Consider the following 14,969-nt stretch of genomic DNA (forward strand, 5'->3'; position numbering starts at 1 on the left):
TGTCTGGGGAATCTTCTATTTTCTCCAAACTGACCTCCAAGAACAGGTGTGCAATTCACACCTTCAGAGCAGCATGCAGTCGAGAGACACATTTATTAAACTCTGGTTTCTTACGAGTTTCTTTGTATGGGTGCAAAACAGATATGAGAAATCCTGTGGAGGTAATGTTCTGCACACAGCAGGGAGGATGTGGAGAGATGAGACGGAGGTTGACTTGGCATCAAAGCAGGAGAGTGAGGTGTGTCATTAAAAAAATGAAACATTTAAGCGACTTGCTGCAAAAAATTTCAGTTTGGTTAAATCACAAGCAGTATAAACATAAACATATAAATAAATCGCGGTGGTGGCAAAGTCCATATGGACTTGGTTTGGCAACTGGAAGGTCACCAGTTCAAGTCCCGGCAAGACCAAGTGCTACCGAGGTGTCCCTGAGCAAAGTACCGTTTCCTACACTGCCTCCCCGGGCGTACATAATAATGGCAGCCCACTGCTCCTAACACTAGGATGGGTCAAATGCAGAGAAACCGTTTTGTTACTTGTACCTGTATTATGTAATAAAAGTTAAAAAAATATACAAGAGAAAATATACATTATTTGTGATATGTATTTTGAAGAAGCATGCCATGTGAAGCCTAAACCCTAGCCTCAGTTCTCTTTTTCTCTGCTTTTTGTTCCTCTGAATAATAACTCTTTACCGTAAGTTACATGTTTTTAGCATCTATAAGCAATATTAGAGAGTTTACAACATAGTCTATACATACAGAAGATCTGCTGTGCAAAGGTTTGAGGGTCAGAATGACCGACAGCCACTTTGTGTCGTAGTGTTTATGTTCATCTTGAATGGCTATCAAATCAAATCTTATTTATAAAGCACATTTAAAAGTGATTTTTGGTCGAGCCAAAGTGCTGTACATGTAATAAAAACACTTTACTACAATCACAATAAAAGACAATCATTTACAAGAAATATAAAAAACTAAAACACAGGGAGTAGTCAGGTGTCATGCTCAACTCTGACTAGAAGGCCAGAGAGAAGAAGTGTGTTTGTAGTGAGGATTTAAAAAATACATACAAACCGCACATTATGTGAACCCTTTAAGTTATATAAGCATTATCAAGAAAGAAAGAATACCAAAGTTGTTTTATTTGAGTTTTGCCTATTTCTTTTGAATATTGTAAAGGCCTATTTTCTTTGTTGCATGTGCAAAAGTTTGAGCTAACACATCCAAACCATCGGAGGCCAAGTAACCGCAGACTATTCCAGAGCCTAGGGCCAGCTGCTGCGAAGGCTCAGTGCCCTCGGGTTTTGAGCCTGGTCTTGGGCACTATCAGCAACAGCTGGTCAGCAGACAGATAGACTAGGTAGAGGTTTCATTACAAGCAGCGATGAACAGAACATTTGTGATTTATTTAAAATCTTTTTATTGTTTAAGTCCAACGTCCATCTTCCTACATCATACAAACGTCAATCATATTTTTCACTGAAAATAAAATCCTTACATACAAAAATGTTGCATTTTTTTTCAACTCTTCTCTACATGTTCATTAAATCACAGAAACAGTCACAGTACCAACCAGCATTCTTGGAATTACATTATACACTTATGTAAAACAAAAGTCTGCAATGCTGTACACAAAAACAATTTAACCTAAACCAAGAAAAAAATAAAAACTTTAATTACAAGTCTAGAAAAAAAAAAAAGTGTTGACATTTGCCTCAAAGGAGAATTACATCTCCAACACAATAAAATAAACTGTCAACGGCAAGTGAGAATAAGCTCCATGACATTTAGAGTTCTGTGAACTGCTGGAAAAATGTGTGGTATTGAGCAGTGTTCTTGATACTGCAAAGCCAATTATGATTTATATTTGAGCACAAAAAGATGTTTTAAAAAAAACAAAGATTCTACATTTTATTTAAAAAAAAAAGGGGGGGGGGAAGCACATGCACGCATCCTCAGGCATAGACAGCTGTGACAGTAGGGCAGAAAATAGAGAAAAGAGGCCAACTGACTTTGAAAAAACAAGAACGATGAGGACTAAAAACGTGGAAATGGGTTAAAATTTGCCACCGACAAGCAAAAGTATATCGAAAGAAAGTGGTCACAACTCATCAAAAGCATTGTAGTGCTGCTGAAAATGACAGATTCCCTCTTCAAAGTAATTCCTAACTTTACAGTCTCAATCACGATGAAACATGATGCTGGTTCACTCGAGCATTTTGGTGATCTTGTGAAAAAAAAAAAGAGTTGGGTGTAAACATACATGAGGTTGATGAAAGGAGGGGGGGATGGGCGACAAACAGCATCACTCTAAAAAGAGTGTTGTCTGTTATGGTGATTTCATTTAAACGCTCTCGATTATTATGACTACCAACTATTTGACTCATTGTTCCCGTTTGATACACGGGAGCTCCAGTGTGCCTCTAAGCCGAGTCAACTGGTGAATTAAGTTGTTTTACATTGAACTGAAACGTGGCTTTTAGCGCTGGCTGTCGGTGGACCGAGAGCGAGAACGGGAGCGAGAGCGGGAACGAGAGCGAGAACGAGAGGCTTTCTGAGCGGGCGTCGGGGAGGGGGGGGTGGCGGACCGGCTCATCTTGGAGCGCTTAGGGGGGTCTTTTGATTTGTGGGACGGCGAGTTGGCACCGCCGGCGGGGGAGACGCTGCGGGAACGAGAGCGTGAGCGGTTGTGGGTCTTGTGGGGGGGGCTGCGGGAGCGTCGGGGGGAGCGAGATGGAGAGCGACCGCGGGAACGGGACCGTGAGCGAGAAGAGCTCTCAGAGCGAGAGCGGCTCCTCGACCTGGGAGGGAAAGAGAGGAAGGAGAGCATTAGGGTATGAAAAGTACAGGTACAAAACACATGGAGTTATTCAACATTAATGCAACATGTATGAGAAAAGGTTAAATACATTAATTGAAGTCAACCTTATAAAGACCTAAACACAATCAGAGGAGGTCTTCACTTGTCTTTGCTGACTTGAGGAAGCTTTGTTAGGCCATGTTTTTATAGTGAGTAAAAAGGAAACGTGGATGGAATGTGGACACCATCAACAAGTGAAAGAGCCGCTCACCTCTTTCTGGCTGCCTCAATGAGCTTGATTTTCCTGCCATTGATTTCCTTTCCAGACAGTTTGTCCATGGCGTTTTTAAGATCACTGGAAGAGGCAAACTCAACGACTCTGAAAACACAACACACGATAATTACAATCTGAGATGTATGTTTATGTCATCGATTGGAAAGCAACGGCCACTTAGAGAGATAATGGACTTACCCTTCGTTGAGCTTGGGGCGATGTGCGTCTGCAAATGTCACCTCTCCAGCTTGTCTCATGAAATCTTTCAGGTCCTACACACGTAAACATCAGTCAACTTATGGAGAGGCTCAGGACACAAGCACAGCCTGAGATATAAAACAGCACTGATTTACCCAAAAAGAGAGATGGTTAGATTGTCTGAGAGGACTACACAGACTACTGCAGATAAGGATGATGAGTCCAAGAACCTCACAGGCAGTCCTTCAAACTAAAATGTGTTTTTAGAAAAAATACAATGTATGCCAATTTAAAGAGACCAATTTGGATAAGTGTTATGAGTGGAAAATCAATTAAGTATTTGCAAAAGCTTTGAGATTCTTGGACTCATTACAACTACAGAGACATGAACACCATCTGCATGAACTGAACTGCAGTGGCGCCACTTGGGCAGCCTTTGGCACCAAGAGCCCCATTTTCCCTGACTAAGAGGGCACAGGGCTCCACGCCGGGACCGCCCTTGTCTCGGCACCCTGTCTCAGTAAAGAGAGTGAACAGGGTGGAAGAGAGGAAACTACTACCTGAGAGCGAAACCCTTTGGAGGGGGCCGCAGGCTCTCCGAGCCCACCATAACTGCAGATATTATCCATGGGCACCTGGGAGGAATTCACACTCTCTCTCTCGCTCGCGATGTGCGGGAACACCAGAGGGGGAGGGGAGGGGGATATCGATCGACTGAAGCCCCTCAAATTAACGAACCATCGATCAATACGCCACCACCATCACCATCGACTCTCGCTCTTTCCTCTCCTTTCTCTCTGCCAACTCTCTGTTTCCTCTCTCTCAGCCACACATCAGGCGAACCCATGCCTTCAACAGGGGGCGGTGCGAGCGAACGAAGGGGCCGCCAGCGCCTCTAGTGAGGAGCGAGCGCTCACATGACCAGCAGGCATCAACTAGGAGTAGGACAGACTGGCTGACACCTCAGGGCTCAACCCAGACAGAAGGACCCAGAAGGGGTTAACTCCACCATAAGCGAGCTCTTCCTTATGACACAACAGTCAGGCTGGCAAATAGAGGGGTGAAGAATTGGTTACAATTTGAAAAAAAATGAACAAATTAAGTGTTTTTTAATTTTGTTGTCTCATTACTTAACTGCATTAGATGCAGATTTAATAATTTATTTTTAAATAACAATTTGGGCCTCATCACAATAAAAAAAAACTGTTTTAAACATTTAGCAAGCCAAGTAAAAATGATTGAGTAGATTCCAGAAAATCAATGTTTTTTAGCATCACGGAAAATCTACAGTTGTATGTGTGTATTGTTGGAGGCAGACTGTTGGAGGTGATAATATATGTTGCAGCTTGTAGACTTGCTGTGCATCAAAATCATGTGGAAAAACTAACCTGCCAGCTGACGCGAGACGATAAGTTCTCAACGATGAGGCGATTCTCCGTGCGCATCGGAGGAGGGTTTCGGCTGAAAAGAGAAAAAAAGAATCTATCAGTTGAACTATAACAGTGTGAGGTTTAACTAATGACTCGAGCACTGAGCTGAAGCGCTTTCATTAACAGAGGCTTATTCATGTCATGGACCTTTACAATGGAGGGAGCACAGGCCTCGTGTTGAATGTTAGACATTTCCAATCTGTAGATTTTTTATTAAAATCCGTAAACTGTTTTATTTCAAGGAAAAGAAACTTGGGCAGTAGCCAATATAAAAAAACACGAGTGCAATCATTAAATAATAAACTTTTCACCATGACTGTTGAAAGTTTACATTTATATGCATTCCTTTCTTCATTTAAAAATTACACCAAGCAATTCTATCTGGTATCATTAGAATCCGGTTGGTTTACACGTACACGGAATTTGACTTGGTGTCGTGGTGCATACATAAAATTAAAACACAGAGAACTATTTTAAGAACATTATAATTAAATATAGTAAAATTAAATAAAAGCAGTACTTACATTGAAATAGAATGGAGAAAAAAAACCCATATCATATCCTATCCTATCAAAAGGCCTTTTGTAACCATAACTTTGCATGATATAAGAATTTTACCTCCGACTGTTCTGGGAGCCTCTGCCATAGCGATCAGAGGAGAAACGTCCTCCGGCGCTGCCGCCACTGCCTCCTCTGCTTCCGCCACGGCCGCCACGCAGACGCACACGAGCGTGCTCAATGGTCACCCTGAATTAAAGAGGGTTTTGTTTTAAAATTGTAAAAACAGTTCTTGATGAAACAGAGTAAGAAGAGAACGAGAACCCAAACAAGTTTATTCACATTGTTGTTTTTGCATAACTCCTACCTTTCACTGCACAACTCCTTGCCATCAAGCTCATAAACAGCATCTTCAGCGTCTCTGGGGTCGTCAAACTCCTAAACAAACAGAACACGTTTGTCCCTTTTCCACACCGGTTTAGGATCATTCTTGACAAATAATGAACAAAGGATTTCTCAACCCAATTGCCTGTTGAGCGAAATGCAAATGCCCAGATATTTGAATGTAAAGTTGGGCAGAGGTGGAAAAAATACTTAGATCTTGTACTTAGGTCGAAGAAACAAACATTAATAACAGAACTTGAGTAGATATACTTAGTTAGACAAGTACTTAATTGATCCCAATCTGGGAAATGTTTGCATTGCAACGGCATAAAAAAACAAGGCAAATAAGAGAAATTAAGACACTAGAAATAAACAGTCCAAAATATTTCTGAAATAAAATAGCATTAAAAAGTTAAATATACATGAGGAAATACAAATTTCCAGTAACAAATACAATGCAGGATATTATATAGACACATTACTTGTGCAAGAAATTGATAAGTCAATATTAAATTGAATATAAAATGTACAGAGGGAGTTTTAGTTACTTTGAACACTGGAGTTTGAGGTTTTTTCAGCATATATAAGCTTTCAGAATAATTGTATATGACTTAAGAGGACTCACCACAAAGCCGAAGCCCCTCTTGAGGTCGATATCCCGGATGCGGCCGTATCCCTTGAAGAACCTCTCCACATCCTTCTCTCTGGCCGATGGGCTCAGACGGCCGATGAAAATACGACATCCACTCATTTCCGATGTCGTAGTTAAAATTATCTGCAAACAGGCGTACATACATTAACTTGAAGAATGTATCTAACACAGAACATGAAAAATAATGTTAAAACTACTCGCAAATCAAGCCGTTTAAAAACGTTGGTTAAAATGTTTTGTTAGCAAGCTAGCAAGACAACCGCTGGGGCCTAACAACCAATTTCTTAGCCAGCCGTTGGTCGTGCTATTTTAAGCTAACAATGCTCATACGCAACATATATTTATTTTAACACAACTCTATAGTGATGTTGAGATACATTTTAATCGCTGTGCACTTACTGTAGACGGGGTTTTGTCGTTGTTTTCCTTGCAGGGTGTGTTGACTGTGACCGCAGGAAGCAAACAAAATGGAGCCTTTGCTTTTCAGAGAGGGGGTGGTTGAGCATGGATGTATAATGAAAACGGTATTCTTCTTCTACGTCTTTTTCTACCACTTCTTCTTCTTCGTCTTTGACGTTTTCCCACTCTTTTTTTAGACGTTAGCGCCACCCACTGGTGAGATATAACCGGAAATATCATCTGTGTTTTTTTATTTTAAGGAATCCTAATTTGAAAACTCCTTACCAATAGTTAAACCAATATAGTAGCACTATTAAAAAACAGTATGACTAAATCGGCAATCAAAACTGTGTACTTACATGTTTTTTTATCGGAAATATGAAACTCTATTTTTCTTTGTTTCCCTTCTTTTTCCCTTTATTTATTTAATGTCATTTTTGATGATTTCATGTCTACCTACTCCAAGAGACATAACACAATAGTGTATAAATGTAAAATAAATCAAATGAAAAAAAATATATTGATATAATAATATAATAATAATAATAATTAAAGATGCGAGCAGCAATAAACGCGCCTTCGCAAGTCAACGCACGTCGGCGTACTTCAAGGATCCCTGCAGTAATGCTCCTTCATTCGAATCAGTGCGGTTAGCCCATAGACTGTATATATAAAGGGGTTAGCCAGGCATTAATAGTAGTAGACCACAATCTGCCAGAAATGATCACAATCCTGTAACCAATCCTGCTTCAGACTGAGGCAAAACATACCCAGAATTTTTTTTTTTTAAAGTATGATACAAGTACTACAATGATCTGTAGCACTGTTAGGTTTTCTCCCAATTCCTTGTTCTTACCGTAAAGGCCTCCCAGAGGGAGACACAGTCAGGGTAACTGGAAGACCACACTTTAAAAAAGTTAATTTGACAAATAATTAGTATTTGCAGTAATCAAATTAGTAATCTAAGATACTACAAGCACAGTAGGAAATGACCGAAGCACTGTTGTGATGGGGTTTTTGCATGTAACTGTAACCTTTTAGCAAAGCATTAAATCCCCATTATTAATCAATTGATGTGTTCTAATTGGTAGATATGTAAAGGTTCTACTTTCTCTGCGACCTGGCGGATGGTGAGGCAGCAGAAAAACGAAGAATGCCGAAGTGGTTTCCGAACATGACGTCACTCACTCATCGGTTTCGTTTCTGATTATGACCACCAGGTGTCACTCTGACACAATATTTCTGTATACAGTACACAGTAAACAATGATCTACAGTAGCTATAGCTTAAATAAGAAACATCCAATAAAAATACATTAAAATAAAGTGAATCCAGGTAGAACATGTCTTTCTAAATTGCAAGCATACTAAATTGGTTTCAAGAAGTCAGGTGTGTCATTCTGCAGTCGTATAAAACACAGCAACATAATCCAGGAAGCAGTTATGAACATAAAATATTTATCTAGGAGGACCTTTGACGAAGAATACATGTACTCTCCATTTTGATGGTTATTTATTGATTTTGAATTGATGGAACGGATAGAGTACTTCCTTATACAGAGGTTTGTTAGTGATCTCATAGCTGGTTAGAATATCATGAGGTACTATATGTGACTGATAATACGTGATGCACGCTAGGAATAGCTCTAGAAATATAACACCGATTATGGGTTGCACAGATCCAGGAAGTAGGCTACTGCATTCATTCTGACAGTGGACAGGAGTTTCACTTCATGGTTCAGATCTTTCCAGATTCTCAACCAAAGAAGTATAGAAACATGTTATTTGGAAATAATGACCCATCATATTCCACATTTAAAAGAAAGCTTTAATTAGAAAGTTATATACACACTGTAAAATTAAATTAAACTTTATACAAATATTAAATTACTATCTTCACACCCATTGCCATGTACAGAGGAAAAACCAAAGCAGAAAGCATTTTTGAAACGAAGAATCAACATGTGTACTTTTGTTATTTTTCAGGAACGCAACACCGTACAACAGTGTTTCTGAATGGTTAAGATAATTTCATCATTTGTCTCTTGTCAATCCCATAATATTTTATTGCCTTGTTGCAAAGGAATAGTGAAATATAGGTGCCCATACGTTCATCATTATCACCACCACCTTCATCATCATCATCACAGTAGCTGTAAAAGCTATATGGGGGGGACAGAGAAGAATGGACATTGTTTAGTCGTGTCCAAAGCAAAAGTAAACTCATTGATAAATACACAAAGACAGTTGTATGCATAGAATAGAAAAGAACAGAGTAAGGCCATTGGGAAAACAGAATATGTTGCAAGATTTTAAAGCAACCAATGCGGACGCTTAAGATTATAAAAAAAAGAAAAAGACAATTTACAAGTCTAAGGCAACATTCTGTTTGCATTAATAATGTAGCCATTGACAACGACAGACAGCCACTAATGCCAAATAAAACAAGAATAGAAATTCAGAAAGGGTTGTTCCGGGGGGTTTCTGAGCAGTTTAGCTTGAAAGGTAATTCTCCTGATCCATCCGAGTCATGTCGTTTCCAGGGTGACCAGCTCAACCACTAAAAGCTTTTCAATTAAAACAGATTTCTAACTAAATAATAGGATACTTTCTTAAATTTGCACTTGGCATTAGGGAGGACGAGTGAGTGTGTGAGGCGAGGTTGGGGTGTTTCACAAAACGTTGCACTGCAACCAGTTGCAGTTGTGTCAATAATGCACAATAGTGGAGAGTCTGATTCAGTGGGAAGGTGGGCGAGAGCCAGTTCCTCTGAGGGGATTTGGGTTTCCAGCCATTCAGCAGAAAATGATGAATATTCTAGAATGAGAGAACATGAATAATACACGCATTGTGTAGTGGACTACTTGGCTGACGGGACGCTGGTTTGTTCATGTGACTTATTCAGTGCTGGGATGGATATTTTCCTATGGTGAAAGACGGGGACATTGTGAAGCAAGGCGAATCAGGAAATGGCTGTATCGAGGCGACCGCATGACTACATGTCCTGAACTAGCTGACACATAAAGATACACACTCACAGATTCAGCAAGTCAAAGCCAACTGAGCCACACACCAATAAATACAGACTGCAGAAAAAAAGCTTAAAGTTTAGTCAAGTGTCCGATCACCTCGAAGAAAAAAAGACTCTTCTCAGCTCTCAGACAAAATGTGACATAATCGTGCTTTTCATCATGCCAACGTATTCTTCCTCACTTCCTCTTTTCCCCTAGGAACCGAAAACTGACATCATGGTGGATCTTCCATCCCTTAAATGAACCTTGAGGAAACAAGGACTGAGGAGACAAGGCTTCTTAGGGGCTTGGAGCAAAGGAAAATCAAAAGAGTATCCTACTAGAACGTCTTCTATCAAGTTGTATAAACTGATGCTATCCAGATGCTAGCATGATGGAAAGCATCCCATGTCTCCTTATACAGGTAAGACTTAAAGCAAAGTCCTGAATCTAAATCATCAATTAATTGGGTGCGGCTGGCGGCAGAAACGAAAAGCGTTGTGATATGGTGTTAAAAGAAATGCTGCAGCCTGCTTTTAGCTCTTGTGACGTGGTTCTCAATCCCACCGATCCATAAGCTAGACGCCTCACGGATACACAGAGAGGGAGAGACAGAGGAGGCTTCGTGCTTCTTTCAGCGGGCCATGGCGCTCTGACAGCAATAACTAAAAACCACATGCAGCATTCACAGATCCCAGCCGTCACTCACAACTTTTTCAAGTACAGCGGGAAGACGATTTTTGATTCCGAGCGCCGCAGCGTCAGGCGTGAAAATCAGGGGCGAACATCAGGAGTATTTTTTTTTGTTTTATCCGCAGCAATCCCAGACTGAGTGGACGTGTTGCTATAGCCTTTTTCCGATGAAGCCTCTGAGAGCAATGTTTATATAGAGAAGTACACCTGGGAGGAGGCAAGTGTGTGATAAAACAAAGCCTATAGTACACAACCGTGACTCAGTATGTATGTCTTACATATACAAAGGACCTAAAGGATTTATGTTGAGCTGGCACCACCTCATTGTCTGGCTTGTCTTTATTTCGATCCAGCAGCTGGGTGCAGTGGTGCTCCATCATTGCAAGTATTGGTTGTTGGCTTTGCTCTGCATGGAAAGCAATGGCAGAAGGGGTTGCATTGGGGAATGGGGGCATAGTTCTAGTCTTTTCTCTGCAGGCTGTGAGGGGAGTGGGGGGGAAAGTAGGTTGACAGCCACAGTCAGTCCTGGTCAGCAGTGAGAGAGGGAAATAAGGACTCTGCTGCTAGCAGGCTGGAGGCTTCATGCTTCCTTCAGCAGGGGGATATCTGCAGGGAAACAGAGCAAACATTAGAATAGAGTAAGGGCTCTAGAGTCAGCTGTTTACCCACCGCACTGTCCTGCATTACATCACCAAATATTGTCAGTATTTTGGTCTGTCGTTATATGTTGCCACTGTAAGCATTCTCTGATTGATATCTTAACCAATGCATAAAGTATTCGTCAGCAAGATAAGTATGTGATAAAGTTTTCATTTCCACTGTTTATGCCTAATAACAAACAAAAAGATTTCCCTCAGTCAAAATATTTGTTTTAGTATTTTATCTTCTTTTTCTCAGTAGCTACTTATTTGTAATTAATCTAAGGGAATCCTTTCAGAAATGGTGTTTGTTATGATTTAATACACAAAAATCCCAATACATCATTATTTCAAATAGCATGAGGGCTATTGGTCTGGCTCCTTGTTAAGAAGCTAATGTGTGGAAAGCAGACGCTTCCTCTCACCGTCAGAGAAGTCGTCCACAGAGGTGACGGAGAGCAGACTGTGCTGGTCGCTGCTCTCTGAGTCTCTACGGAGAGGTAGGGGGCCGGCGCAGGCACCCCCAGGGTGCTCTCTAGCCCATGATGATGAGGAAGAGGAGGAGGAAGAAGGGGCCTGATGAACCAGCGCCGTCTCTGCGTGGCGCCGGGAGGAGGAGGACGATGAGGAGGACGTGGATGGGAGACATAAGTCAAAGTCTCTGTGGGGGCGGCTCCTGCTGGGGCCCCCGGCGGCCCCCTGAGGACCCTCAGAGAGCACGATGGGGACCCGAGACTCGGTAGGAGCCTCGGGGGGAGACGGAGAAGGTGGAGGACCAGAGGCCCCACAGGGTCCACCTCCTCCATAAACAGCCTCCTCATAGGAGGGCAGCGTCACCTGGACCCCCTCCACCATGATGGAGCTGGACTGGCCGGACACCCCTTGCTCCCTCCTGATGGACAGAGACGCAGAGTGAGGAAGAGGAGTGAGGAAGAGGAGAGGGTTGAAGGCATGATGCAGTCATGTGTGTGCCACAGCATTACCTCCGAGAGGACAATCCCTTTATAGCAGGCTGCACCAAGCCCTCAGCAACACATCAACAAGAATGCCAATGAGCAGTCCATCTAAATCATCCACTCCGATTGGATTTCATACTTTTACTTTTATTTTTCCAGTATGTAAGAAATGCCAACTGGAACAACCTGTTCATGTAACTTGTTTCAACCAAAACTGAGTTATAGGTGTGTCCACAGAAAGAATGAAAGTCTGAATCTGCTGCGTCACTTTGAGACAGACAAATAAAAGCGCTGTGTTTTTCCACAGCAAACAGAAATAAAGCTCTCACGAGTTTCTGGCAGCAGCTGCTGTTCGAGAAGTAAAAGGCTAATCATTTACTCTTTTTAAACTCTTCAGCAAAGACAAGGAAACTAATTGAACTCAAACATAGAGGTTGAAGGCTCTGGGTCATGTGACACAAGCACATACTCTTTATGACTTAATCTAAGGGGAAATACAAAAGAATATGAAATATTTGTATTGCCCTATTTATGTGGAAAGTTTCAACTGCCCCAGAATCTTTTTTCAATGTATTTATTTTTACCAGATGTTCATATAAACTTTGAATCTATGTTTTAATCAAAGATTATTTAACGCTTGGCTAGCTCCGGTTCAAAACACATTTGGAGTGGGAAACCAACAAAAAAATATGGAAATAAGGATTTGTTTGCGTTTGGTTTGTACGTACCCTGATAACATAACTGATAAGCCAAAACAACTCAAGACAGATCTGGCATTTGAAAAACTAAAATGTATTTTCCTAAAACAGCAGCACTTATAAGGCAGTAATGAGATACAGACCAAATGTTTCAGCACTTTCTACACCGGTAAAACAATATACAGTATACTAAATGATCATAAAATAAATAATAATAATATTAAAAGTTATAGTCTGGAGTTGAATCCAGACAGGTAAATATATGGTTATTTTGGTTGAGGAATACAGTTATGCGTGTCTTACCTGCTGTGATGGAAGGACTTGAGTTTCGGCTGAACGAGAACAAACAGCACCACCAGCAGCAGGATGAGAGCCACGGAGCTGGCTGTGGCCGCCACGATGGACAGAGTGGGGATCCCCAGAGGAGAACTGGGCTCCTTGTCTGAAGAAGAACGAACAGAGAGGAAATGAAAACGGGGTTCATAGATTTACATTTGAATTACGAGTCGTTAAAACAATAAGTTGAGGTGGCCGACCTTGTGTGAGGCGACAGCTGATCTGCATGGGCCCGTCCCACTCTCCGTTCTGGCAGGTGAGGAACTTGTAGTCTCCCTTCAGAGCGTAGCCCTCGTCACAGAAGTACTCGATGACGGTCTTCTGGGCGAGGCGGGGGCAGGGAGACGGGTGACAGCGGTAGCCCCCGTTCTCTGGCTCCGTGGGGGGAGAGCACACTGGAAAAAGAGACAGAAGCAGAAGAGATTTGAACAATCGTTGCTGTTGTTGTGTATCGAAATCGCATTTCTACCTGTGGTCAGGTTTGGATGCTGTTCTTTTAGGGTGAAATATCCCAATGTTCCCTGCTGGCTCTCAAGGACAGTCTGTGCGTTATATTATCGCACCATGTGATATTGGACTGGGAGCTGTAGGGTCGCCGGTTCAAGTCCCCGACCAGACCTAAAATATGGAGTGTGGACTGCTACTTGGAGAGGTCCCAGTTCACCTCCTGCCCTGCCGTGGTGCCCTTGAGCAAGGCAAACTGCTTATTTTGGAGCAAGAATTCTGAACTGTATTATGAATTACCCCCTAACAGAAAACCAATTTAAACTGTTCTTAAACACCTGCTAGAGGGAGCTTTTTTGTTCCTGTCCATATGTTGTTCCTGTTTGGAAAGATGAGGGGCAATTAGTCTAACCTGTTTGAACATTGGAAATACTCCTAAAGCTTTTAATAAACGCAACACATCCCCTTTGAAGAAAAAAGAATGACCGCAGGTAAAACATACTGTTATAGAAAGTTTGCTCACTAAGAAACCCTCCCTCTATTCCCCTTCTTATCAATAATACACTGTTAATTCAAAAGAGAATGTCACTTTCAATGATTGACTTTTAAAAAGAAATACAGGGAAAACTCAAAATGTTATAATCATATAGATTCCTTGTTGTTTTCACACACACTTATATAAGCATTATGAACTGTCCATGTGTCCCCCCGCCCCCCCCTCTCGTTTCTGTAGTATCACTGATGTCGCTGTGTCCCATGCAGGTAGTCTTGCTCACCGCTGCTCCTGATGCAGCGTGGAGGTTGAGGGGTCCAGTCCCCGGAGCTGGTGCAGAAGATGGTGGTGGCTCCATCTGCGGTGTAGCCGGGCTCACAGCCATAGGTCAGCAGGGCGCCCAGGGGGAAAGACCCCCGGTTGGCTTCGGTCTGGTTCAGCAAGTCTCCGTGCTGCACGCCGGGGGGCCGCGCACAACCTGCAGCCACACAGAAACAAGGGAAGACAATGAGAATGGTTGACAGAAGTTTCCCTATCCGAACAGCACAGAAGTAAGGAATGAAGCTATGTAAGTAATAAACTTAATAGGTTTAGAAAGTAGATGCAGGGATTTACATATATTACAGGCCTGCTGGGGGAACAAGGACAATTTGTCAAACATGTGTCCTGGTTCTTCTGATGTACCAATATTATGTGAAATAAACAGGGGATTTACGGTCACTAATGCTGCCTGTTATGGCTCGCTCCTCGGCAATTTGAACATGCTGCTGCTGGAGTATTTTTGCTGTACTGTCATTAGGCTGACACAAACTGTCTGCTTGTCTCCTCTGCAGGCAGCTGCCACTGGGTCAAAGGGAAACTCTGTCAAGTTGACAGGCTGAGCTGATAATTGAAACTCAGAGGTATTGTTACTGGAAACTAGGTGGCGCAAAGGAAAGCATTATATCAACATGAGAAGAGACAGCTGTGCAGTACAGAGAAAACCTGAAGTGCTCACAGTGGAATAAAATGTCACAAAGAGCTTCCTATAGATCTAATTCCCTCTCTCTCATTTCTTTCTTATT

At 41.9% G+C, this 14,969-nt stretch overlaps 2 protein-coding genes across 2 annotated transcripts; both read right to left on the minus strand.

Annotated features, from left to right (window-relative positions):
- Positions 1 to 1,405: 1,405 nt before the first annotated feature.
- srsf5b (serine and arginine rich splicing factor 5b) lies at positions 1,406 to 6,766 on the minus strand. Its single transcript, XM_010791415.1, has 8 exons — positions 6,638 to 6,766; positions 6,212 to 6,361; positions 5,570 to 5,640; positions 5,323 to 5,451; positions 4,663 to 4,735; positions 3,275 to 3,348; positions 3,074 to 3,181; positions 1,406 to 2,803 (listed from the first exon to the last, which is right to left on the minus strand). Exons 2-8 carry the CDS (start codon positions 6,335 to 6,337, stop codon positions 2,482 to 2,484), a joined length of 903 nt encoding a protein of 300 aa, XP_010789717.1. The 5' UTR covers positions 6,338 to 6,361; positions 6,638 to 6,766; the 3' UTR covers positions 1,406 to 2,481.
- A 1,677-nt stretch (positions 6,767 to 8,443) lies between these two features.
- On the minus strand, positions 8,444 to 14,469 carry LOC104962914 (uncharacterized protein KIAA0247-like; the record flags this gene model as incomplete). The annotated part of the gene is made up of 5 exons (XM_010791426.1): positions 8,444 to 10,946; positions 11,404 to 11,870; positions 12,936 to 13,074; positions 13,169 to 13,363; positions 14,189 to 14,469. Coding segments are annotated over 5 exons (1,108 nt in total), but the record flags the coding sequence as incomplete, so codon positions are not given.
- Between the last annotated feature and the right edge of the window lie 500 nt (positions 14,470 to 14,969).

Source organism: Notothenia coriiceps, unplaced genomic scaffold (assembly GCF_000735185.1).
Source record: "Notothenia coriiceps isolate Sejong01 unplaced genomic scaffold, NC01 NC01_scaffold00001599, whole genome shotgun sequence".
NCBI lineage: Eukaryota > Metazoa > Chordata > Actinopteri > Perciformes > Nototheniidae > Notothenia > Notothenia coriiceps.